At 46.9% G+C, this 24,673-nt stretch overlaps 1 protein-coding gene across 1 annotated transcript; it reads left to right on the top strand.

Annotated features, from left to right (window-relative positions):
- Positions 1-5,034: 5,034 nt before the first annotated feature.
- On the top strand, positions 5,035-24,547 carry LOC128325904 (aldo-keto reductase family 1 member B7-like). The gene is made up of 10 exons (XM_053251787.1): positions 5,035-5,281; positions 13,555-13,722; positions 15,858-15,974; positions 17,506-17,583; positions 18,922-19,044; positions 19,770-19,867; positions 21,262-21,343; positions 21,949-22,032; positions 22,787-22,869; positions 24,150-24,547. Exons 1-10 carry the CDS (start codon positions 5,216-5,218, stop codon positions 24,190-24,192), a joined length of 942 nt encoding a protein of 313 aa, XP_053107762.1. The 5' UTR covers positions 5,035-5,215; the 3' UTR covers positions 24,193-24,547.
- Positions 24,548-24,673: the final 126 nt, after the last annotated feature.

Genomic DNA, 24,673 nt, shown 5'->3' with positions numbered 1-24,673 from the left:
AGAGTTTGTGCTTTTCACCAATCTTTTCAGCAGCATTGGAAAGCTCCGAAGGGGTATAATCCATTTTACCATCATCATCTGTTGCATGTATATATCCTTGGTTTAAATAAATGTGGAAGAGCTGGACCCAAACCCTCCTGTATTGGGGGCCCAGGAGGTTTTACAGACAGGGCTTTTCCCCGAATCCACTCCTGATTGGAGTGTGCCAGTCCACATATTCGCAGGATTTAACCCGACCTCCCTGCGGGCTATCAGGGACCAGGACAGACAGGGCTTTGTTTTTCTCCAAAAGGAGGCTGCGAATTCTGGCTTAGCTGGAGTTATGTCCCAGGTAAAAAAAGTCCTCTATTTCCAGCAGCTTTTGAGAAAAACTCTGGGGCTTCTGCTTTCTCTGAAGATGTTGATGGAGGTTCTGATGGCTATGCGAATGGTCCATCTAATCCCTAGAATTAAAATGCCTCGAATCTGCTGCAATTCAGATACCCCGAGGCATACAGCCATGTGTGAAAAACCTCCAGCTTGTAATTGCCCACTTTGGCACCATGGCTATCCCTGCTAGACCTTCGCCAATCCAAAAGGTCCATGTTGGCACCACAATGAACAACAACAAATATTTATATACCACTTTTCAACAAAAATGTCCAAAGCGGTTTACATAGAGAAATAATAAATAAGATGGATCCCAGTCCCCAAAGGGCTCACAGTCTAAAATGAAATGTAAGATAGTCACCAGCAACAGTCACTTGAAGCAGAGATGCACCAAGGTAATTTTGGAGCCTGGACCTAAAGGCCTTTGGAGGCTTCCCCTGCAAATTAAGCATCATAATGCTCGGCTGGGCAACCACAATACCCGGGACAGATGAAAGAGGATTGGGGGTGGGGGGGCAGGGGCTGTGGAGGCCCTGGACTTTGGCCTGGAAGTCCAGGGGTAAGAGCGCCTGGGTGGATAGGGCCAGTTAATCTCCCTCTGCTAAATAAAGAGAACGACCACATTAAGAAGGTGCCTCTTTGCCCGGTTAGCAGGGGGCAAAGTTCCAGGCAGGAAGGTGGGCACAAGCTCCCCTGAACCTCTAGCTCTGTGGAAGATGGGGCTGTAGCTCTGTGGAAGAGCATCGGCTTGGCATGCAGAAGATCGCAGCTTCAATCCTTGGAGTCTCCAGGTGGGGCTGAGAAAATTTGCTATCTGAAACCCCGGAGAGCTGCTTCAATACTAAAATAGACAGAGGGGCATCTAGGTAATTTTGGAGCCTGGACCTAAAGGCCTTTGGAGGCCTCTCCCCACATTAAGCACCATCCCCCTACACCTACACACACACACACACACACACACACACACTATATTTAACATGTGGGTTCTTTAGGGCACAAACAGCAACTGAACTCAAAAGAATGTAAGAATATAAAACAGGTATATTTATGCAACTATGCATCAGAAACATTTCAAAACACAACCTAACATATTCCCATCCCACATATTTCTTTCCCCACTCCCCACCACTGTCTCGAAAGCAGAGATCAAGCTCAGCCACTTGGTGCAGCACAAGTTGGCAGCACTGCGCGGGATGATGACCACACCACCTGGGACAGGCTAAAAAGGATTGGGGGCCCCCAGGGGGTGCGGAGGCCCGGAAGTCCAGGTTGAAGAGCACCTCTGAGAATAGATAGACCAGTGGTCTGACTCAGTAAGTAAGTAAGTGTGTGATTTATATTCCGCTCTTCCTCCAAGGAGCCCAGAGCAGTGTACATGGTTATGTTTGTCCTCACAACAACCCTGTGAGGGATGTTACTGTTACTATGCACTTGGTGGTCTCTCCGCATTTTCTTGGAAAACGCACAGAGAGACCACACATGGGTCTCAGAATTCTCCATTAAATCTGGGGAAACCTGAGCTGATCACAAGGTGAGAAGGAGAGGTTTGCCCATTGCTTATATCAGGTCCTTGCTCAGTTTCCAGATGGGAGCTGTCTATGAACAAAGTGTATTTATCTGGGCATCTGTCCATTGCCTGCCAGAGTTCTAAAGACATTTGGCAAGTTAAGGGGCATGCACATATGTGCAAAGAACAATGGGAGGTCAGAAAGAACAAGAAGCCGTTCTCTCAGCAGATTAGACAGAAGAGTCAAGTAGGAGAGAAAATGTAATTAAACAAAGTTCCTTTCCCAATACATATATGAACAAGAAGCTAATCCATCTTCTCTCCTACATGCTCTGAAAGCCACACAAGTAATTCAAACACTTATTCTCTTTTTCTTACCCTGCTAAATCACCTCCTCAGTGACTAACACCTACCCTGCTAAGCAGGGTCCGCTGATGAAGGAAAATCCCACTATCCCCTTTCACCTAGTTGTGTATGTAACTTACAGAAGTCCTAAAAGTCACAAGTTTCTGCACCCTGCTGTTACAAGGGCCCCTTTTCTTGGAAATAATACTCTGCCCTGCCTGAGCAGAGATAAACAGTGACACCTGTTGACCACAGCTTGCCCTGCCTTACTAGCTAAAGCTGGTTGGTTGGTGCATTACTGGTGCATTATATCTACCAATATAATATGTATATAAAACTAGATGTACACAAGTGGACAAATGTGTTGGTACCTCTCCACGAAAAAATAAGAACCCACAATTGTCTCTGAAATAACTTGAAACTGGCAGATGTAATTGGCACCCATCATTGTTTATTTCACATTTAACAAAAATCAGGCTCTGCTTTAGAGTTTTGATGCAACAGAATATTTCAAATAATAACACAAATGAAAATGGCATGGACAAAAATGATGGGACCCTTAACCTAATATTTTGTTGCACAACCTTTAGAGGCAATCACTGCAAACAAGGAATTCCTGTAGCTCTCAATGAGACTTCTGCACCTGTCAACAGGTAGTTTGGCCCACTCTTCCTGAGCAAACTGCTCCAGCTGTGTCAGGTTTGAAAGGTGCCTTCTTCAGACTGCATGTTTCAGTTCTTTCCATAAATGTTCAATAGGAATTCAAATTAGGGCTCATAGAAGGCCACTTCAGAATAGTCCAATGCTTTGTTCTTAGCCATTCTTGGGTGCTTTTAGCTGTGTGTTTTGGGTCATTATCCTGTTGGAGGATCCATGACCTGTAACTGAGACAGAGCTTTCTGACACTGGGCAGTACGTTTTGCTCCAGAATGTCTTGATAGTCTTGAGATTTCATTGTTCCCTGCACAGACTCAAGGCACCCCGTGCCAGATGCAGCAAAGCAGCCCCAAAACATAACCGAGCCTCCTCCATGTTTCACAGTAGGTATGGTGTTCTTTTCTTTGAAAGCTTTGTTTTTTTCATCTGTGGACATAGAGCTGATGTGACTTGCCAAAAAGCTCCAGTTTTGTCTCATCTGTCCAAAGGACATTCCCCCAGAAGCATTGTGGCTTGTCAATATGCATTTTAGCAAATTCCAGTCTGGCTTTTTTATGTTTTTCTTTCAACTGTGGAGTCCTCCTGAGTCTTCTTCCATTGAGCCCACTGTCACTCAAAAAGTGACGGGTGGTGCGATCAGACACTGATGGACCTTGACTTTGCAGTTCAGCTTGTATCTCTTTGGAAGTTGTCCTTTTTGTATAGCATTCTCATTATCCTTCTGCCTATTCTCAGGTAAATTTTCCTCATGTGGCCGAGTCCAGGGAGGTTGGCTACAGTCCCATGGACCTTGATCTTCTTAATCATATTTGCAACTGTTACAGGAACATCAAATTGCTTAGAGATGGTCTTATAGCCTTTGTCTTTAACATGCTTGTCTATGATTTTCTTTCTGATCTCCTCAGACAACTCTCTCCTTTGCTTTCTCTGTTCCATGTTCATTGTGGGACACACGATGATACCAAACAGCAGAGTGACAACTTGTCTCCATTTAAATAGGCTGAATGACTGATTGCACGATTGGAGACATGTGTGATACTAATTAAAGAAAACAGCTAATTTGAAAAATCACTGTCATCCAATTATTTATGATCTTTTCAAGGGGTACCAACAAATGTGTCCAGGCCACTTTGGAACATCTTTGGAGAATAAGCATTACTTTCTCTTTTCACACTTGCTTTGCTTTACTCAATGATATATCAAAGGCATGCAGGTATACATGGGACAATTGCTTTTAATTTAATCGCTTTTCAGGAGGCATAAAGCACTTTTTCAATGAGCTGTAAGGGTACCAACAAATTTGTTCATGTGTGTATATTTTAGAGTATACATTGTCTATTTCAATTTTCATGTCTTTTAAAACAACCCAGTTCTTTTTGCCTTGGTTTATTTTGTGAAATTTTACTTCATTTTACTGTTTTTGATGTTTTAAATTCTTATTTGGAAAAAAAAATGATTGCCTATTACACAATAGCCACCTAATGGTGCAGCCAGGAAATGCTTGACTAACAAGCAGAAGGTTGCCGGTTCAGATCCCCACTGGTACTATACCGGGCAGCAACGATATAGAAAGATGCTGAAAGGCATCATCTCAGACTGCGCGGGAGGAGGCAATGGCAAACCCCTCCTGTATTCTACCAAAGACAACCACAGGGCTCTGTGGGCGTGGGCGCCAGGAGTCAACACCAACTCGACAGCACATTTTACCTATTACATAATTGTGTCCTGGTTTCGAGTGTTCCCTTCTTTGTACTGGGCAGGGGAGAGGGGGCTGTGTCCGCCCCTCTCTCCAGCGGCTCCTCGGAGTGAGTGACGGAAGTAGGGAGGGGTGGAGCTGGGCGAGGGGACCCTCAGGAGCTGGGGCCCCGGTTCTTTGAACCCACCCATCCGCTCAGTTATAGCGACACCCCTGGTAATGGGCCAGGATTAATTTACTGCTGGTTAATCTGGTGGGACATGTAGTCCGTCTCTGGCGCGGACATCCGGGGACCAAGGATGGGAAGGGAATCCCCTGGCCTCTTCCATGGGACGCAGAGCAAGGGCGAACCATGCCCGCCGGCACGTGGGGCTTCCTTCCTCCACTCCAGGTTTTGCACACTTGGACGGAGCGGAGCTGGCAGCCTTCTTCGTCTCGCGGGAGCAACCCAGCCAGGCTTGCTATTCTTGCGGCGGCGGCGGCGGCGTCTTTCTCTCCCTCCTCCAAGTGCAACAAAGCTGACGATCTAGAGAGCAGCGAGGGAGGCCCTCTGGGGGAGGAGTCACGCCGGCAAAAGCGCCGCGGCCCGGGCGGTGCTTGTGTGCGCACGGGCGGGGAGACTGCCGAGAGCGGCTGCGAGCATGGCTGCTTACGTGAAGCTGAGCACCCAGGCGCGAATGCCTATCTTCGGGCTGGGCACTTGGCAGGTACTTGCGAAGGGAGGGCGCCAATGGACGGCGGGCGTTGCAGCTGCCTTCCTCCTCCTCCCGCCTGCTCCTCTTTGCCTTTCTCCGACGGAGCCGGCGCCAAGAGCGTTTTGCTCCTCCGTCGGCGCCAGCAGCAGGAGTCGGAGGGGCATTTTCTGCCGCTCGCTTCTTCTGCAGCTTGTCTGGTGTTTTGCACCGAGAGGAGGAAGACCTTGGGGCGGCCGCCTCGTCCCGCCTGCTCCTCTCTGGCTTCCCTGCCTTTCTCCGACGCTTCCCCCCAAAAAGGTGCTGGAGGCAGGAGTTGCCTTTTCGGTTGCACGAGTCGCGCTTGGCGCTTCCGCTGTCAGGGCTTGTTTGGGTTTCTTTTTTTTCTTTTTCTTTTTGCAGGGCGAGGAGACCTTGGGACCGGTTCCTTGCGACTCGTCCCCCGCCCCCGAACCGGCCCACGCGACCAGTCGGGTTTTGCGTCAGGCGCTGTCGGTGGACCCGTCGCCTTAGTTCCAAGTGCTTACGTAACGCGTCGCTTGCATTGCCCGTTCCTTGTTGGTTTGCTTTGTTCTGTTGTACTCAGACATTCGGCTCGAATTGGGTAAAAGATTGATTGAGTGCCGTCAAATCGGTGTCGACTCTTAGCGACCACATAGATAGATTCTCGCCAGGATGATCTGTCTTCAACTTGGCCTTTCAGGTCCTTTCAGTGGTGCATTCATTGCTGTCGTGATCGAATCCATCCACCTTGCTGCTGCTCGTCCTCTTCTTCTCTTTCCTTCAACTTTTCCCAGCATTATGGACTTCTCAAGGGAGCTGGGTCTTCACATAATGTGTCCAAAGTTTGATAATTTGAGCCTGGTCATATGTGCCCCAAATAAAAATTCTGGATTGATTTGTTCTATGATCCATTTGTTTGTTTTCCTGGCTGTCCATGGTATCCTCAAAAGTCTTCTCCAGCACCAAAGTTCAAAAGCATCAATGCTTTTTCTATCTTGCTACTTCAAAGTCCAGCTTTCGCATCCATAGAGTGTCACAGGGAAAACCATTGTCCAAACTATTCTAATCTTTGTAGATATAGACACGTCACAGCATCTAAATATCCTTTCCAAGTCCTTCATTGCAACCCTGCCAAGTGCTAGTCTGCGGTGTATTTCTTGACTGCTGGTTCCTTTACTGTTGATGGTCAATCCTAAAAGGCAGACACTGTCCACCACTTCAGTGTCTTCATGATCAGTTCTGAGGGTGGTTGCTGTACCCATTGTCATTAGGTTAGGAAAAAAATTAAGTGTAAAGTAAAGTGTGCCATCCAGTCAATTTCAACTCCTGGTGCCCACAGAGCCCTGTGGTAGAATACAGGAGGGGTTTACCATTGCCTCATCCTGCGCAGTATGAGATGATGCCTTTCAGCATCTTCCTATATCACTGCTGCCCGATATAGGTGAAACATACCAGTGGGGATTCGAACTGGCAACCTTCTGCTTGTTAGTCAAGCATTTCCCCACTCCATCACGTAAGGTTACAGGGAAAAATTAGGTCACTTCAAATCAAGGCAGTTTTGTAAGATTGATTTATATACTGCATCGTGCTGCCTGTCTAGAATGACTGGCCTGGTTCACATGTGCATTGACCTCCTTTGATTGCTCTGCAAATGATTACTGTGCACATGACGAAGGTCAATAAATAGAGGTCCACGAGCAGACCAAATATCCAGCTAGTTCTGCAGCCTACGTCCCACAGTGAACAACCTGATGCTTCTAGGAAGCCCACAGGCAGGATTTTGAGCTAACCTGGCCTTCCTGATTGCCCCCAGTATCTGGTATTCAGAGGTATACAGCCTCTTGACATGGGGGCTCCATGTAGCCATTACAGAATATTAGAGTTGGAAGGGACCTTGGAAGTTTATTAGCCCCTCTGCATGGTGCAAACTGCAGCATCCCTGATGGCAGTCCAGCCTCCACTGGAAAATCCCCAGAGGGGGAGAGCCTACCCCTGCACAGAGCAAACTGTCCCAATGTCAAGCAGCTCTTACAGTCTAGAAATTCCTCCTAGCCTGAATCTGCTTCCTTTTAATTTCAACCCACTGATTCTACTTCTGCTCCTTAGCAACAGAGAGCCTGTCAAATCAAATCCTTTATTACAGTCACAGACCAGTACAACAATATATACACACAGAAGCCCAGCAGAGTAAACCATAAAAACTAGCTGGGCCGGGCACAGAGCATCTATATCTCTGGCTGCTTCCCCCCCCCCCGCCCTCCCCCCCCCCGCGTGCACTTTCTGGCAGGCTGGCTGGCCCGCTTCCTCTCCCCCCCCCCACCGCTTTCTCACTTGCGGGCTGCCTCCTCCAGCCAACGGCCGGCCGGGCTGATCCCGCCTCTTCTGGCCGATTGGCGACCAGCCTGACTTGCCGCCATGATCTCGCGTCTCCATTGCTATACCCCTGGCAGCTGCTCTCGCAAGAGCTGCCACGCATGGGATTAGTGACGGGCACATTTAGGAGAATTAAATATATAGATTGTAATATAGTACTAGCAAGTTAAACCTCCAAAACAGAAGAGCTAAATTGAATTCATAATGAGCTTCTGGAGAATTTTGCTGGCTACTAAAACAAAACTTAGTCACATTATAAGATTTTAATTCATTCTGGCCAGCTAGAAGATAATCAAGATGAAAAACGTAAGAACAGCCCTGCTGGATCAGGCCCAAGGCCCACCTAGTTCAGCATCCTCTTTCACACAGTGGCCCACCAGATGCCACTGGAAGCCTACAGGCAAGAGCTGAGGTCATGCCCTCTCTCCTGCTTCTTACTCCCCTGCAGCTACTTTTTAGGCATCTTGCCTCTGAGACTGGAGGGGGCCTATAGCCCTCAGACTAGTAGCCATTGATAGACCGGTCCTCCATGAATTTATCTAAACCCCTCTTAAAGCCATCCAGGCTGTTGGCTGTCATGACATCTTGTGGCAGAGCATTCCATAGATTGATTATGCGTTGTGTGAAAAAGTACTTGGCAAATTTCTTGACAATCAGTTCCATTGGATGACAGTTGACAATCTATTGTTTGTAACTTCTAATCGAATCCTACCAGCAATACAACAGAACTTAGCAACCTTATATAACCTAGCTTCAGTTTGATCTGCTAAAAGGAGAGTTGAATGAGTACTATCAGTGAGTCCTGAATATGAAATGAATTCTGGAGAAAGAAACTTAAGCCTAATGTCTCTGAAAAGTTGAAAATACAGAAGAACATGAGATGTCGTTTCAACCTCCCCCGTACCACAAGGGCAAACACGTTCTTCAAAAGGAATGCCATAATATCTCCCTTCTAAGACTGCTGTATGCATGGCATTAGCCATTTTGAGCCATTTTGGAAGGGTGGTATAAAAATCAAATAAATAAATAAATACAGCGCGTTAGAGTCAGGGCTCTACAAAGTTTAGGAACAGTAAGCTAGAATAGGTAATTTGCAGGGGAATAGCTCATGTTCTGACTTCTCAGGAATACATCAGTTGGAATAGCACCCTGATCAATCTGTCGTTCCATATCAAGGATTCTTTCTTTTAGCTTGACTCTGGCAGTATCATATCTTAAGGCTGTAATAGCTGCAGGCAGGCGGGGTGGGGGGGGGACCATAATAATAGAGTCTCTCCTCCACTCTTCCATCTTGACTGACATGAATCTTGTAATACTAATGGGGTTAAGCCAATAGGGTTAAATATAAGCTTGAGCCAGTATTCAAAAATGGAAATCCAAGCCCTAGCCTCCAGTTTAATTATCCCCACTTCAAGCCGAAGAGGCTTTTAAAAGTATCCACGTATTTGCTTCATGGGTCATAAAATGTATAGCAAAGTCTGGTCCATAGGCTTTATCTGTTAATCAAGCTCCAGATACCTAGGATTCAGGCTTCCTCTCAACTAGCTGATTTTCATTGATCTAAATGTCCACTATAGGTTATGTTGAACTAAGATCATGTTGGCAACAGAACAGCTTTATATTGTAATATAGCAGGTTGATATAAAATACAGATTCGTATGGAGCAGGTCCTAATTGGACCGGATTAGGGGTTTTTAAACTTGAGACCCTAGATTATGATGTACTACAATTCCCATTATGCTTTGCCACATCAACTGAAGGTCATTGTGCCTGGGGATGATGGGAATTGTAGTCCAGCAATATCTGGGAACCCAAGTTGGAAAATTCCTGGACTAGATCATACTGGCTGGCATTGTCTCTGTTCCTTCCAAGTTAGGACTGTCTCCTTGTGTTTCTAACCGGGCTCTTGTGCTCTGAATTGTATGACAGGCAAACATTCTACAGGTAAACTTTCTCCCTATAACTTTCTCAGTGCTGGAGAAAATTCAGATGTTGAATTTCCACCTGTCTTGGAACAAAGTTTGCATACTTACCTTTTCTTATCTGAAGGGAAAGTTTCAAAGACCAGTAAAATGGTTAAAGTCCTATTCCAAGGGATTACTTAGTGATCAAAGAACACAGAACAGAGTTGTTTAAAAGAGCACATTGTTTAAGTTCAGATTTGGGGCCAGGTGATCCCGAGAGGTCTGTATTCACAAGAGTCAATAGGTCAAATCTCAGCAGGTGAACTTAACACTATAGTGGGGTGGTTGAGGTCGTGTCTGTAATAACGCCTTGTGCCAGTGGTCTGCTGTTCTGCTTGCTACCTGTGCCATGGTGAGTGTCCCATGGAGAGCTGGTCTTGTGGTGGCAAGCATGAATTTCCCCCTTTGCTAAGCAGGGTCCACTCTGGTTGCATTTGAATGGGAGACTACATGTGTGAGCCCTGGGAAATATTCCCCTTAGGGGATGGAGCCACTCTGGGAAGAGCATCTGCTTGGTTGCGTGCAGAAGGTTCCAAGATCTCTCCCTGGCATCTCCAAAATAGGGGGGCTGAGAGGGACTCCTGCCTGCAACCTTAGAGAAGTTGCTGCCAGGCTGTGTAGATAATACTGAGCTAGAAGGACCTATGGTCTGACTCAGTATATGGCAGCTTCCTATGTTCCTCTGGCAAGGGTGACAAGAGGAGTCCCAGTCTGCTTTCTCTGCATGGCTCTGGGATCATTCCTGCATGGAGCAGCTAAGAGATGGCAGGGATCCTAGCCAACTCCAGGGAGGGGAGTGCACTATGGGCCCTCCAGAGGGCAGGGCAATGCATCCTGGAACCCCGACCCCGCAAGCTACCGGCAGCAGCCGGGAAGTGTCTCCGCCCGCTGAAGAGAGCCCTGGAACATCTGTGGGGAGATAAGCCTTTTAAGGCTTCTTCCCCACTAATCCTCTTGCCCTTTCTCATTGCTCATGAGAAAGGGCTCCATGAGTAGTGTTTTGAGTTTTCCTTCCCATAGGTCCTGAGTGAGCCAATATGGATGCTTGTTTAAAGAGGTGTTTGGAATGCATGTAGAGGGATGCTTCAGATGAACAGCTCTGGCCCTCCCCCACCATGATAAAGGGACATAAGAACAGCCCTGCTGGATCAGGCCCAAGACCCATCTAGTCCAGAATCCTGTTTCACACAGTGGCCCACCAGATGCCGCTGGAAGCCTACAGGCAGGAGTTGAGGGCAGGCTCTCTCTCCTGCTGTTACTCATCTGCAACTGGTACTCAGAGGCATCCTGCCTTTGAGGCTGGAGGTGGCTTCAAGTCCTCCAACTAGTAGCTGTTGATGGTCCTCTCCTCCGTGAAGTTATCCAAACCCCTCTTAAAGCCATCCAGGATGTTGGCTGTCACCACATCTTGTGGCAGAGAATTCCACAAGTTGATTATGTGTTGTGTGAATAAGTATTTCCATTTGTTGGTCCTAGATTTCCTGGCAATCAATTTCATGGGATGACCCCTGATTCTAGTGTTATGTGAGAGGGAGAAGAATTTCTCCCTGTCAACTTTCTCCAAACCATGCATGATTTTATAGACTCCTATGATGTGTCCCCGCAGTCTTTTTTCTAAACTAAATAGCCCCAGGTGTTGTAGCTTTGCCTCATAAGAAAGGTGCTCTAGGCCCCTGATCATCTTGGTTGCCCTCTTCTGCACCTTTTCCAGTTCTACAATGTCCCTTTTTAGATGCGGTGACCAGAATTGTATGCAGTACTCCAGGTGTAGCTGCACCATAGTTTTATATAAGGACATGTTGATGGTACAACAGAATGTCTCCATCAGTGTCACAATGGGCATGCTGTCAGTGCGACCACTTCCCTAATTGCGTGTGCTGGGAATATGTAGTCCCTGCTGGTCCCCTGTGTGTCTCATTTGCCAGACTCTCGGTCATTTCCAAAAAACTGAGTCACAAACCAGACTGTGAAGTTTGAAATGCTATTTCTTCTCTTAAAGTTTGGGTCTGTACATGATGCAGCAGAATGAGGTGGGGGCATGTGTTGGTAGAATGGATGGTAGGAAAACAGGAGAGGCATTCCACTTTTGATTTCTCCCCCACATACAATTAATTTTAAACAGTTTGCTTTATTTTGTAAAATTGTTTTAATTGTATTTTAAATTATGTACACCACCTAGGGATGCACAGATCAGGCAGTATATAAATATGACTTTTTTTTAAAAGCCTGCTCATTGAAAACTAGCATATTGGAGAGAGAGAGAGAGGCTGAGAGGCTACCTCTTTGCCTGGTTTGCTATTTTTAGGGCAAGTTAAACATCAGGACACATGCAGAACTGTCACCTCCAATATACAGTCTATTCTGCCATCTCTTTCTGCTGCTTGTGAGCAGGGCTGCTCAACTTCGGCCCTCCCTGCAGATGTTATTTATTATTATTATTTATTCGATTTCTATACCGCCCTTCCAAAAATGGCTCTGGCTGTTAACACAGAGAAATGGAGCTGATTGATTGCAAGAACCTGGACTTTCAGGGCAATCCTGGAAATATAATCCTCCAAAAGAGAACCACCAATTTAAAAGGCTCCTCTTCAAATACTTTAACAACTATTTATATACCGCTTTTCAATAAAAGTTTCCGAAGTGGTTTACATAGATAAATAATAAATAAATAAACAAATAAGATGGCTCCCTGTCCCCAAAGGGCTCACAATCTAAAAAGAAATGCAAGATAGACACCAGCAACAGTCACTGGAGGTACTGTGCTGGGAGTGGAAAGGGCCAGTTACTCTCTCCCTGCTAAATAAAGAGGGTATGTGTGTGCATACAACTGGCTTACAACTCCCATAACTCAACTTCCATGTTGTTGGCTTACAACTTCCATAATCACTGGCTATTGGCCACTGTGGCTGAGGATTATGGGAGGTGTAGTCTAAAATCAGCTGGGGGGGCCTCAGTTGAGCAGGCCTGATAGCCAGGCTTGAGAACTCCTTCTCCCTCTCTGACATCCTGAAGCCACATCAGACTTCAGCGTCCAATTTGAAAGCAGCCTAACCTTTCCCTAATAGCAAATGCAGTATGCAACAACTGGCATAGCCATCCCTAAAGATAGCTGCCTTATCAACATAACCTATCAACACATCTTTGCTAAAGGTGTGCCCTGCAGGCTTGTACATTTCTCCCCTGTCTGCCTTGAATTTCTCCACGCCCGTTTCCAGTTTAACTGTGGTTAATATTGCCTAACCACCAGTGCAGGCCTAATAGCAACCATGTTCAGTTATGACAATGGTCCTAACCATGCTTTTCTCACTTCTCCCACCTGCATGGGTTTTAAGTGCATGTGTGGGAGGAGGCAATGGTAAACCTATCCTGTATTCTACCAAGGACAACCACAGGGCTCTGTGGTTGCCGGGAGCCAACACTGACTCGAAAGCACACTTTACTCTTGATTTTCACCTGTTGGTATTTACTTGAGTTGTTCAGCAACTTGATTTCTCTTATCTGGTGTTGTTGCCTCATGTTGTGATGCAGAGTTAAGGCTACTGTGAAGACCTATTGCTGCAAAGTTTATGTACATTTCAATCCAAATGTCTTATTTTAGCATCTTATGAAAAATGTTTGGGAATATCCTTTGAGGTGTTTATGTTATGTGTTGTGGCGTAATCGTGTTCGTTGATGTTTACAAAAGCAGAGCATTCAAAATGTCTGTCCTGTGTGTTTAAAAATATAAGCTGATATAAATTGATCCTTGTCTGTATGGAGTTATTGTATTATATCAAAGGCATAATACCAACATTTTATTTAAGTGGACATAATATCAATATTAAATGAAACAACTCAGTAACATTTAAGTAAAGTATATTAACAATGTAATAAACAATTCTACAATGTCTGTTCAAGATTATTTTGAAATTAAATAGTTTAACAAGCCATAAAAACATCATATTTCAGGCAGCTCGTGGAAAAGTAGAAGAAGCTGTGAAATGCGCCATTGACCTTGGGTACCGCCATTTTGACTGTGCCCGCTTTTATGGGAATGAGACTGAGATTGGGAATGCCATCCAGGAGAAAATCAAGGCTGGAATTGTGAAGCGGGAAGACCTCTTCATTGTCAGCAAGGTAAGCTTGTTAGTACAGCAAACACATTGCCTTGGACCCCTGAGCAAGTTGAAAGTGTGGAGGAATAAGAGAGCAGGAACTTCTTTTCATTGCATCATGGACACACGTGACACACATGGACAGGGTTCCTTTTATACTTGAAAATCAGTGGCTGCAGCCAGAGTCTCTTGTCCACTCCACTGGCCTGGTAGGCCATGAGGGCATGCACCCTCTTACCTCACTCTTAGCTCAGGTTAAAAAAAAAAAAAGAAGCCATGCAGCAGAATAGCACCCGGCTCTTTCCTGCTTTGGCTCCTGGGACATTCAAAGAGCACTTGCCCCAGGAGAAAGGAAGGTCCTTCACACAACCGTTTATCCTGGGGGCGGGGGGAAGGTAGGAGCATTCTTGCATACCCCCACACGACCGGCCGTTGAGTTTCCTCTTGCTGCATGGCCACATGATCACCACTACAGCGAGTGGTGTGGGGAAGGACACCCAGCCTCCTGAAAGAAAGCCCACAATGCTCATGTGGTACATTGAAGGCATTCTAGAGGCCTGGATGCTCCTTCTCTCAGCCTCTGGTAGGATGGGCTGCTGGCAGTCTGTGTGTCACGTGACTCGGAAGTGGATTAAGAGGGTGTGTGCACACCTGCTTACCTCACTCTTAGCCCAGGTAAAAAACCTGGGTACCTGGCAGGGTTGGGAGATGGCAATAGTAAACCCCTCCTGTATTCTGCCAAAGAAAACCACAGGGCTCTGTGGTCTCCAGGAGTCAACACCGACTTGACGGCACACTTTACCTTACCTGGAGGGACAGCATTGGGATCAGGTACTATCCCAGCGCCTACCAGTGGAAGACACCTCAAGCAGAGCAGCTTCTGACTCCTCTCTGCTTTGCCTCCTAGAACAGTTCCAGGAAACAACAGCCTTAGCTACAGAGTAATTCCTAAGAGTGTGGCTCCTTCGGGAACATGCAGCTATGGCTGGGAGTAGTTCTTTGAAGCCAAGAGGGTCATGAAGTGTTTGGTTTTTCTTTGACTAGTTGTAAAATGGTGGAGAATGGATAGTTACAGGATGTTGGGGATGAATTGGCTAGGGCAGAAACGTTCCCTATAGTTAGGGCTAAGGCAGGAGTTCTCAAATTTGGGTTCCTCCAAAGTTGTTGGACTACCGTTCCCATCATCTCCAGCTGCAACAGTGTTGAACAACATCTGGGGACCCAAGTTTGAGAACCCCTGGGCTAAGGAACTGAAAACAGGGAAGAGCGGGAGATAAAGAAGTCGTTAAAACTGAAAATGCAGAAAACTGCTTTGAGGATCCAGTGGCCGATAAGTGGGATTTAAATGCAATAAAGGAGGAAAGAGATGCCATCTCAGATTGCAAGTGGGAAAGGGTGCACTTTTGGACCCTCCCCTACGTGAGCACCTCATGAAGAAAAATGTGCTGCGTATGCACGACTCAAAGGTGAGCCTTCTCTGTAGTTGCCCCAGAACTGTGGAAGACACTTCCTGCCGAGACTGGAGCTGCTCCATCCCTGATGGCTTTTAGGAAGCAATCTCTGCAGCCAAACTTTTTAGTTAGTTGGTGTGTTTTTATGGGTATTTTAATTTGATCTTTTATATGTTTTAACGGTTAAAAGTTCTTGGTTTGTTTTATGCTGTAAACGGCCTAGAGACTTAGGTAGTGGGCAGTATGCACATTTGCTAAATAAATATAGACAAATGGTGTGTCAGGGATATGAGTTCAATCCTAGCTTTCTCCCTGATGTGCTAGTTTTTCTATCTGTCGGGGAGTATGCAAGCATTCAACTCCTCTCTCTCCTGGTTATTGGCATGATTACATGCTAGGGCTTGGAGACATTAAAGGGTCTGATCTGATTTCAACAGTAACTCTTCCCTGGATGGTTCAGGTCTGGAATCCTCAAACCTGCATCCCCAGATGCTGTTGGACTAAGTCCCATTGCAGCCAGGGATGATGAGAGTCTTGGCATCTAGGAACCCAAGTCTGAGTCCCTTGTTTAGGGCTTGGTCAACAATGGAGCCTTGGGTGGTAGATTAATCTGGTTTGGAAAATGCCGCAGCATAAAAGACTGGGGCACGTATCTAGAAGGGCTTCTCTTTCATTGTGTTGGTGGCTTCCTGTTTTCCATGTGCAGTTGTGGTGCACTTTCCATGAGAAGTCCCTTGTGAAGAAATCGTGCCAAGAATCTCTAGATGACCTGAAACTGGACCACTTGGACCTCTACCTCATGCACTTTCCCATGGGATACAAGGTACTATGGGTCTCTCATTCCCTTCATGAACCTTGAATGTTGCCGAAGTAGCCTCCTTTCCAGCATGAAATGCCAGACCCCTTCTGGAATGGGCTGTAAGCTAGGAGTGGGCAGCAGTATTCTCTCTATCCCTGCCCCCCCCCGCCCTCATCTGTTTGCAGAATGAGTTTTGCTCTGGGCAGCAATATCAAGGCAGTGTGCGCACACATATATCCAGAATGGGGCCTTCCAGATTCAACCTGAGCAGGATCTAAAATTAACTGAGTAGACAGCACGCTCCTTAGAGCAGGCCTGCTCAACTTCAACCCTCCTGCAGATGTTGGCCTACAACTCCCATCATCCCTGGCTACTGGCCACTGTGGCTGGGGATTATGGGAGTTGTAGTCCAAAAACAGCTGGGGGGGGGCCTAAGTTGAGCAGGCCTGGTGGGCAGCTTCTCCACTAACTCTTGAAATTCTGTTGCTCTGTCTGGATGGGATTAGTGTTTGTAATCACTAAAGAAGGCTTTTGTTGAAACATGTCTGGTGGTTTTTCAGTTGATATTTAGTGCATGTATTGGAACTGATTTCAAGGTTTTGATTTGTATGTATGTATTTATTTATATAAAGATCAAATTTTTCTTCTTTGTCCTTCTGTTTGCTCACATTCTGTCCCCTATATCGGGGCACTCTCCAGGCTAGCTGCTCAACAGCAGCAAAATGCCTCCGTTCAGGCAAGTTGCATTCAAAACGTAAACAGCAGGGGGAGCAGTCTCACAGCAACTAACAACCCGAAAAAACAGCAACTTCCTTACGCCGGATATACGATGTCCTAGCTCTGTATCTCAGTGATTAAATTTGAAACAAGGAATTGGCAATATGAATAGCATCCTGCTGTCTGTGTAGGGACTGCAGTGTCACAACACAGGAAGTATGGAAGCACACTTGTGAGATATGACGTGACCCTGTTGCAAGGTCTAATCTGGAAAGCACCCAGGAGTGGACAGAAAACAGATTGGGATCCACTGGTAGATCGCTGAGCAGTTTACAGCAGATCAGCAAGGGCTTTGGCCTCCCAGGGCTTTAGCATATATACATAAATGATATTCTCTGCCATGGGTGGCTTTCTGCTAATTGGTTCCCTCTTGGGCTCCCCTGTAAAAAGTATTGACTGGTTGCTGTCGATTGGGTCTTTGCGCGTAGCTCTGTTAGCCAGTTCTAGAGTGTTGTTAGACTCTCTGATCTGTAGTAACTTGGAGGTAGATTTGTACGTCCAAGTTATTCCACTGCATGGCTCGTGGGAGGCAATGGGTAGTTGGTTCCACATCGTGAGCTGCCATTTTGCACCTGGTTCTGGTTGATGGACCTTGGAGTTCTAGTAAGCAAACGAACAAACCCAAACAACAACAAAACTCCAAAGTAGATCTTGCAAGCCTGAAGTCTGACTCCTTCTGCCCTACAGTGTGGCCCTCCAGTGTTGTTAAGCTGCTTTGCTTTGCAATCAAAAGCACAGTTCTCTGGAGTAATGTAACACTTTTCCTTTCTGCTTACAGGCTGGAGGGGATCTCAGGCCTGTGGATGAGAAGGGCATGATCATCCCCAGTAACACTGATTTTCTGGAAACTTGGGAGGTGAGCGTGACTTGAGCTCATTTTTAAGACTGAATTTCCACTTGTGGTTGAGCAGGAACATGAAGGAGACAGTGTATGCTGTCCTCTGTCTGACCCAGCTTTTGTTAGTCCTGTTGCCCAAGATCCTTTTTGTCTGACATGTTGCTCATGGGATCTGAAACCTTTATATATTATTTTCATTTGTTTGTTGGTTGGATTTCCATACTGCCCTTCCAAAAAATGGCTCAGGGCAGTTTACACAGAGAAACAACACATAAATAAGATTGTCCCCTGTCCCCAAAGGGCTCACAAATTAAAAAGAAACATAAGATATACACCAGCAACAGTCACTGGAGGTCCTGTGCTGGGGGTGGATAGGGCCAGTTACTCTCCCCCTGCTAAATAGAGAATCGCCACGTTAAAAGGTGCCTCTTTGCCCAGTTAGCAGGGGTTGCAATGCCAGTAGCTCTGTCGCCTCAATTCTCAGACATGGGTTCCCAGATGTTGCAGGACTGGAACTCCCAGAATGTGAGGACCCCTATTTGAGGACACACACACACACATCCCGCTTGCATTACCTGAATCCCGATACAGGTGCAGGACAAAGTTCTGCAGCCATGAGAATAACTTAGTTGGAAAGGTGTTTGCCTATCTTGGCAGCCTCTTATGCACAGACATGTTTTTTGAAATGCTAATGATATTCCAGCCATCTTAAATCTATACATAACCAGATATCTCTGCTGTGGTACCTGTGGTTCTAGCTATCAGCTGTTGTTGGATTACAGTGCCCTTTATCCCCTGTCATAAGGGCCAGTAGCAAGGGGTAATGGGAGCTATAGAGCAAGAACACCTCGGGGCCATTCACATGACCTACCGGACGGGCAGTGGGTGGGGGAGGATTCCCAAAGCTTGCCACCCTCCCCCCAAAGATCACTGTTTAGTTGCTGGGGGTGAGGAGCAGGGCGGATTGGTCTGAGGCCTGGATTTGTTGTCACGGCCTCCGTGAAGCCCACAATGCACTGTGCAATACCCATGTTGCATTGGGGATTCCCCCAAGAGACGGGCACTCTAGGCACCCGTCTCTGTGTGTGGCCAGGCTGGAAGCAGCCCGTGTCCGCACACAAGCAGGTAGCCGGGGGTAAGGGAGCACAAACAGCCTGGCATAAAAGCCGGGCTATGCAGCACTGGCCTCCTGGGATCGGGCCTGACCTGGGCTGGGCGTCCCTAGTCCAGGTTAGGTTGCGTGTGAGAACAGCCTCCTAGGGAGCCTCAGCATGGCCATGCCTGAGCTAAAACATGGGAGGTTGTTTCATTGAGCAGCACCAAATTCTGCCTAATGCCGCCTTATTTTTCCCTTAGGCAATGGAGGAGCTGGTGGATTGTGGGATGGTGAAAGCCATTGGAATCTCCAATTTCAACCATGATCAGATCGAGAGGCTCTTGAGGAAACCTGGCTTAAAGCACAAGCCTGTCAACCACCAGGTAAAGCGGCTGGCATCACTGTTGACATCGAGACACCTTTCTGTACTTCAGTATCCCAATAGAGTAAATACGAATACGACAAATATATTTATGTACTGCTTTTCAACAAAAGTTCCCAAAGAGGTTTGCATAGATCGAAATAAATAATTAAAATGGCTCCCTGTCCCCTAAGGGCTGACAGCCTAAAAAGGAAACGTAAGATAGGCCCCAGCAACAGCCACTGAAGGGATGCTGTGCTGGGGATGGATAGGGCCAGTTGCTCTCCCCCTGCTTAGTAAAGAGAATCACTACTTTGAAAAGGTGCCTCTTTGCTCAGTTAGCAGGTTTGCTATACAACAAAAACTGTGTTGGGAGCTGTGTGTGCTACCCGGGTTTGGGAGCTGTGTGTGCTCCCAGTTTTCATTTGGGTGGAAGAAAGATAGGAGGAAAACTTGGGTAGCTTTCCCTCCTACCCTGAGGGATAGATGTGTTGGGAGAGCATTGGGGCCACCAGAGGGAAGGAAAGGTGAGGCAGAAATGACTGCGTGCATGAAACATTCTGATGCGAGGACAGCATTAATCTGGGTGCTGCCCATTTTAAAACAAAACCTGAAAGGGTTCAGATCATGTATATGCGTGGGAGGGAAACTCATCAAGTTGTTGCTTTCCTGAAAATAGGTAACCTGTTCTAAGGGATGTATTGGTGCTTGCTAGTTGAGTAATTTGGGTTCTGCTTGGGCTTGCAGATTGAGTGCCACCCCTACCTTACCCAGGAGAAGCTGATCCACGATTGCCAGTCCAAAGGGATCTCTGTGACTGCTTACCGGCCTTTTGGTGCTCACACGTAAGACCATTTTTGTCCTCCGTATAGGAATTCTTTGCTCCATTTGGATATTTGTGCATGTACCATTATGCAATCCAACTGTATGGGCATCCCAGATGTCCGTTGTCCAACCGGATTCTTCACCTACCCACCACCCACTCCTTGTACATCTCACTAGACAAGCCCCATCCCCATTACAGTGAAGAATAAGCTATGACATTCAGAACAGTCTTATTAAACTGAAGAGCTGGCAAGATTGCAACAGAATGGAATTCAGACAAGGAATCGATTGTTAGCAAGCGGGAGAGCAATAAAGCCACAGATGAAAGATGGAGGGAGATTTGGCCACCTGGCAGCCTTTACAGGAAGATTTAGGGAGTGCAGTAGATGTGATAAAAGGAAGACAGCAGGACCTGAAAGGATCCATCAAGCAGTGTTGCTGATATAGACTCACCCGGCAACTCTGCAGGATTGGCTGGAGGAACTACTCTCACAACAAGGGATGCAAGACATTTTTGTGAGCTTTTTACAAGGGGTAGGGAGAGTCACAGTGGAGCAGGCTCCCTTTCCTTAATCCTTTGGGTCCAACCACCTGGTAAGGGCATGATTGTATGGGCCCGGCATTCTGAACAAACCTGTCGGAGTATCGCTTTGGATTCCCTGTTCTGTTGACTTGGTCTGAACTATGGCTCACTCTAGAGATGGGCATTAGGTTGCTCGGGAGCTACTTGCTAGACCCCAAACTTGTCTGTGGGAGTTTGGGCTTCCTTTCTAGCCAATACAGCAAAATTGCTTGGATGGATAAGTCGCCATGTCTTTCTCTTTCTTCTGGTGCTCAGGATGGCTTTTTCTTTCTCTCCTATCCATTTTGCTCCAGTTCCCCCCCCCCCGCAAAGCAGCCTCTCTTGCTCCCCTCCTGTCCTACAGCAAAATTCTGGAATCCGTGGAGTTTGATATATTAAAATCCCCCTTTTAACCGTTTTGTGGCTGGCTCAACCTCCCCTAGGTGTCATTTCCTGATGGCAGCTCCCATAGCTCTGGCCAAGAAAGAAAGAGAACTCCCAAAAGTCTTGTCTCTCTCTTCTCCCCGTTCCACTGGTGTACACCCCACATTTTGCTGTGGAGCTCCCCCTGGGGTGATGAGATGGTGGGCTGTATTTGGCAGAGAGAGGGAGACGGCTCCTCAGACCTGCTCCATCCTGAAGCAAGGCAGGAAAGGAGTAGGGAGGAGGAAATGGCTGACAGGAAACCCCTCCCCTCCAGATTTGAGGCTTGGGAAATGCAGAAGCATCACAGGAAAGAACCCAGTTGCCCCTCCCCAGAGGCGGAATCATAGAGCAGGTACAACCCCAGATGATGCTGGGTTTAGGGGAAAGAAGAGATCAGCTCCTGACTGGATTGATTTTATTTCCTAGTGTCAAGCCAGGGGATCCCATCCTCTTGGAGGACCCCACGATTAAAGAGATCGCTGCCAGGCACAACAAAAGCATCGCCCAGGTAAATATCCTGAATATGACTGGTGTGGAGGGTTTATATTGTTCTAGGTGTTCAGCTCCTTTCTAATCCCCTGGCTGCTGTTTCCCTTAGGAACCGTGTGGGGTTTTTTTGGTACGAATTGTCCTCTGCTTTAATTTGCCCTCCTTGCCCTTGGATATGGTTGGCTGTGGTGTCCCTTGTGATTTTGTTTAAAAGTAACCCTGAAGGCATGGCATTATCTGACACTGACAAAATAGGTAGCCACAGCCAGTTTGATTCAACAAGCACTGAGGGCCAATGAGGTCAGGGACAGTGAGAGCAAAGGAGAACAGTGCTGAGAAGTATCAGCAAGGGGAATGAAAATGCACCAAGTAGCATGGGAAGAATGTGCATATATTTGCAGGAAAATTGAAAAGTCAATGAAAATAGTAGGTGCTTTTCAGCATACACAAAACTAGGCGAGTAATTTTGGCTTAGCCGAAAATTGAACCTTTCAACCAATTGCAGTGATAGAAAAAAGATGCATGATGTATGGTGTTACTGAATTGCTTTGAAAATAGTAAGACTTAAAAGTGGAAAAGTGAATCTCTTGCCCATGTAAAAAAACGGTCCTGATCTGTTTGCAGGTTCTGATCCGGTTTCACATCCAGAGAAACGTGGCTGTCATTCCCAAGTCAGAAAAAAAACATCGCCTGGAGGAGAATTTCAAGGTAAATGAGCTTCTTCCTCGCCCCCTTCTCATAAATTGTACTGTCTTGTATAACATTAATTTGGCACTCACCTGGGGAGAGTAGCAGTCTGAGGAGCTGGTGAGGAGCCGAATGGCAGGTGAGGAGCTGAATGGCAGATAGGTTTTTCCACCTTCTTGCTGCTAGCTTATTGACATATACACTTTTCTTTAGTGTTTCCCTGGCCAGACCTGAAGTGGGTGACTTCCTTCCCTTTCTATACAATCCACTAATTATGTGCAAGATGGCCAACATGCAATATAACTTACCGTTTGTACATCTTGCTGATGCTGAGGTAGGGTTGTATGGGTGAGAGCAAGCCAGTGTGGTGCAATTACCAGGGAAGCCAGGGTTCAAACCCCAATCAGCCACAAAGCTTACTGAGGGACCTCAAGCAGTCACCATATCTCAGCCTAACCTACCTCAGAGTTAAAAGAGATGGGAACCACGTTGGCCACCCTGAACCTTTTGGAGAGCTAGGATTAAAATATAGCAAGTATGATGTTCAGACTGTTCCCATGCACGCATAGACATACCCAATTTATATGGCTCCCAAGGTCACTTTTGCCAATAGGTGGCTGTTGTGGAAAGCACTTTTGCTGCAGCAGTAAAAACTGGGAGACTTTTACACCGAGTTCTCAGAATTGAAGCCTTTTTCTTTCCTCCCCCGCCACCTTGGCATGGCAGTATTCACTCTTGTGAAGTTGTGACCTTGTTTTCCTCCCTTTTATTACAGGTCTTTGACTTTGAATTGACCAAAGAGGAGATGGCGACCCTCCTTGGCTTGAACAGGAACTGGAGAGATTGTAATATGATTCAGTAAGATTAAGTTCCCATACTCTTCTCTTCCCCCACAGAAACAACCTTCCACTTGGGCCTGGCTCGCCCATGGCCTGACTTTGTAGGTTATGCACATGGCAAGATTGGGAACAGCCCTTGGGGTTCAACATCATCCCGTGACTGCCTGCAGAACTCTACATGTGAACTGCAGCCTGTAAGATAATGGCCTCTGCTAGACCCTGTTTGCTGCCCAGATTGCATTTAATTCCGTTCAACTTGCCTTCAGTTCAGCTCAAGATTCTACATCAGGTGGTGGTTGAAGAATGCTAAAATCGGCTCCTGGAATCTCGGAATGCAGCATGCAAGCAGCGCAGTGCATTAGAAGATTCCCCTGTGGGTCGGGTGCTCTAGGCACCCGACTGTGTGAGCGTTCGGGCTGCATGTAGCCTGAGCACACTCATGGCCCTGGACCTGGGATTAAGGGCATGCTCATGCCTTCTAACCCTGGTTAAAGGCTGGGTCAAAAAGTCGGGATAGCCAGGCCGGGGGCAGGAGCGCTTTGATCAGGAGTGATCCCTGCACTCCACCTGAGCAGCCTAACCCAAGCTGGAGTGCCCTAGCATGGGCTGGGCTGCTCGTGTGAATAGTCTCAGACTGTCCTAATAACCCTTTATTTTTTAGACTGTCTGAGTCTCAGAACATCTCCTCTTTGAGACTCTTCCTACCCAGACCCAAATCCTCCCCACTGTCACTGAACTTCACTTCCAACTTTTGTCACTTACGATTGACAGCTCCAAAGAGTTCCCAGCCAGTTTGCATAAAAGTAGCCTTGCACCATTTCATCGCACTCAGGCTCCAAAATGCCAGGAGATTACGCATATTAAAGTGCAGCCTTGATTGATACGTTATTTAGGCCCAGATTCCCCACCATGGGCCCCTAGGTTTTGTTGGCCTACAACTCCCATCATCCCTAGCCACAATGGCCAAAGGGGATGATGGGAATTGCAGTCAGACAGCTGAGGAACCAAGGTTGGGAATCCTTGATATGGGCAAAAAAAAGGCATAGGGTGGTATTCTGTCATACGTAGCGTTGCAGCTTCGGCACTGCCTTGGAGCTAGATGGCTGGCCATGGCGGAATGGTGGACTTAAGTCCTAGATTGGTGTCTTGAAGGGAATGCACACATTCTTGGTCAGTAACGTTTGGCATGAAAACTGCCTGTTGGTTGTTCAGAACGGTGTGCCTAGCTTGGAACTTGATATGGCATTGTACCGTCCAGCTACCTGGGTTCTAATAGATTCTATGTCCCTTTTCTTGCAGCTGTGTCAACCACAAAGACTACCCATTTAAAGCTGATTACTAGAACTGGCGTAGACCTGGAACCTCCAACAACAGGATGGACTCTGGGATCTGTGAACTGTGGGTGGGGCTTTATCCGTTTGGGGTGAGCAATGGATTTCTTAAGTGCGAAAGAAAGGAAGCCGAATGAGGGATGGAATGAGCAAGAAGAAAGGGTCATCCACGGGAGCAGCAGGAATGTCTACTGCTGAGAAATGCTGCCTCTCCCCCCCCACTCTCAACAGGTGTGCCATAGTGGTTGTCTGGTCCACAGCCAAGCCCTAGAGACCCACACTGAAGATTTTCATTGTTTTTTAAATTCTTTGCTGTTTACAACCTCCGCCATTAATAAAAACCCCTCTCTGTTCTGAGTGAAATAACCCCCGTCTGTGGTGGTCTCAGTTGATGGCTAGGCCGATGATCATCATCAGCAGTGCCTGGTGAGGTGGATCACTGGGAAGAAGCACCTATGGCCATCGCTGACCGCATGGCACTGGCCTATGGCC

Source organism: Hemicordylus capensis, chromosome 5 (genome assembly GCF_027244095.1).
Source record: "Hemicordylus capensis ecotype Gifberg chromosome 5, rHemCap1.1.pri, whole genome shotgun sequence".
Taxonomy (NCBI): Eukaryota; Metazoa; Chordata; class Lepidosauria; order Squamata; family Cordylidae; genus Hemicordylus; species Hemicordylus capensis.
This window is presented reverse-complemented; position numbering and strand designations above follow the sequence as displayed.

What these genes read in the sequence shown, in the direction of transcription:
- LOC128325904 (XM_053251787.1), top strand. Translation starts at nt 5,216, where the DNA reads ATGGCTGCTTACGTGAAGCTGAGCACCCAGGCGCGAATGCCTATCTTC. An exon ending in GCCTGGAGGAGAATTTCAAG is followed by an intron (nt 22,033 to 22,786) that starts GTAAATGAGCTT and finishes CTTTTATTACAG; the next exon opens with GTCTTTGACTTTGAATTGAC. An exon ending in AGAGATTGTAATATGATTCA is followed by an intron (nt 22,870 to 24,149) that starts GTAAGATTAAGT and finishes CTTTTCTTGCAG; the next exon opens with CTGTGTCAACCACAAAGACT.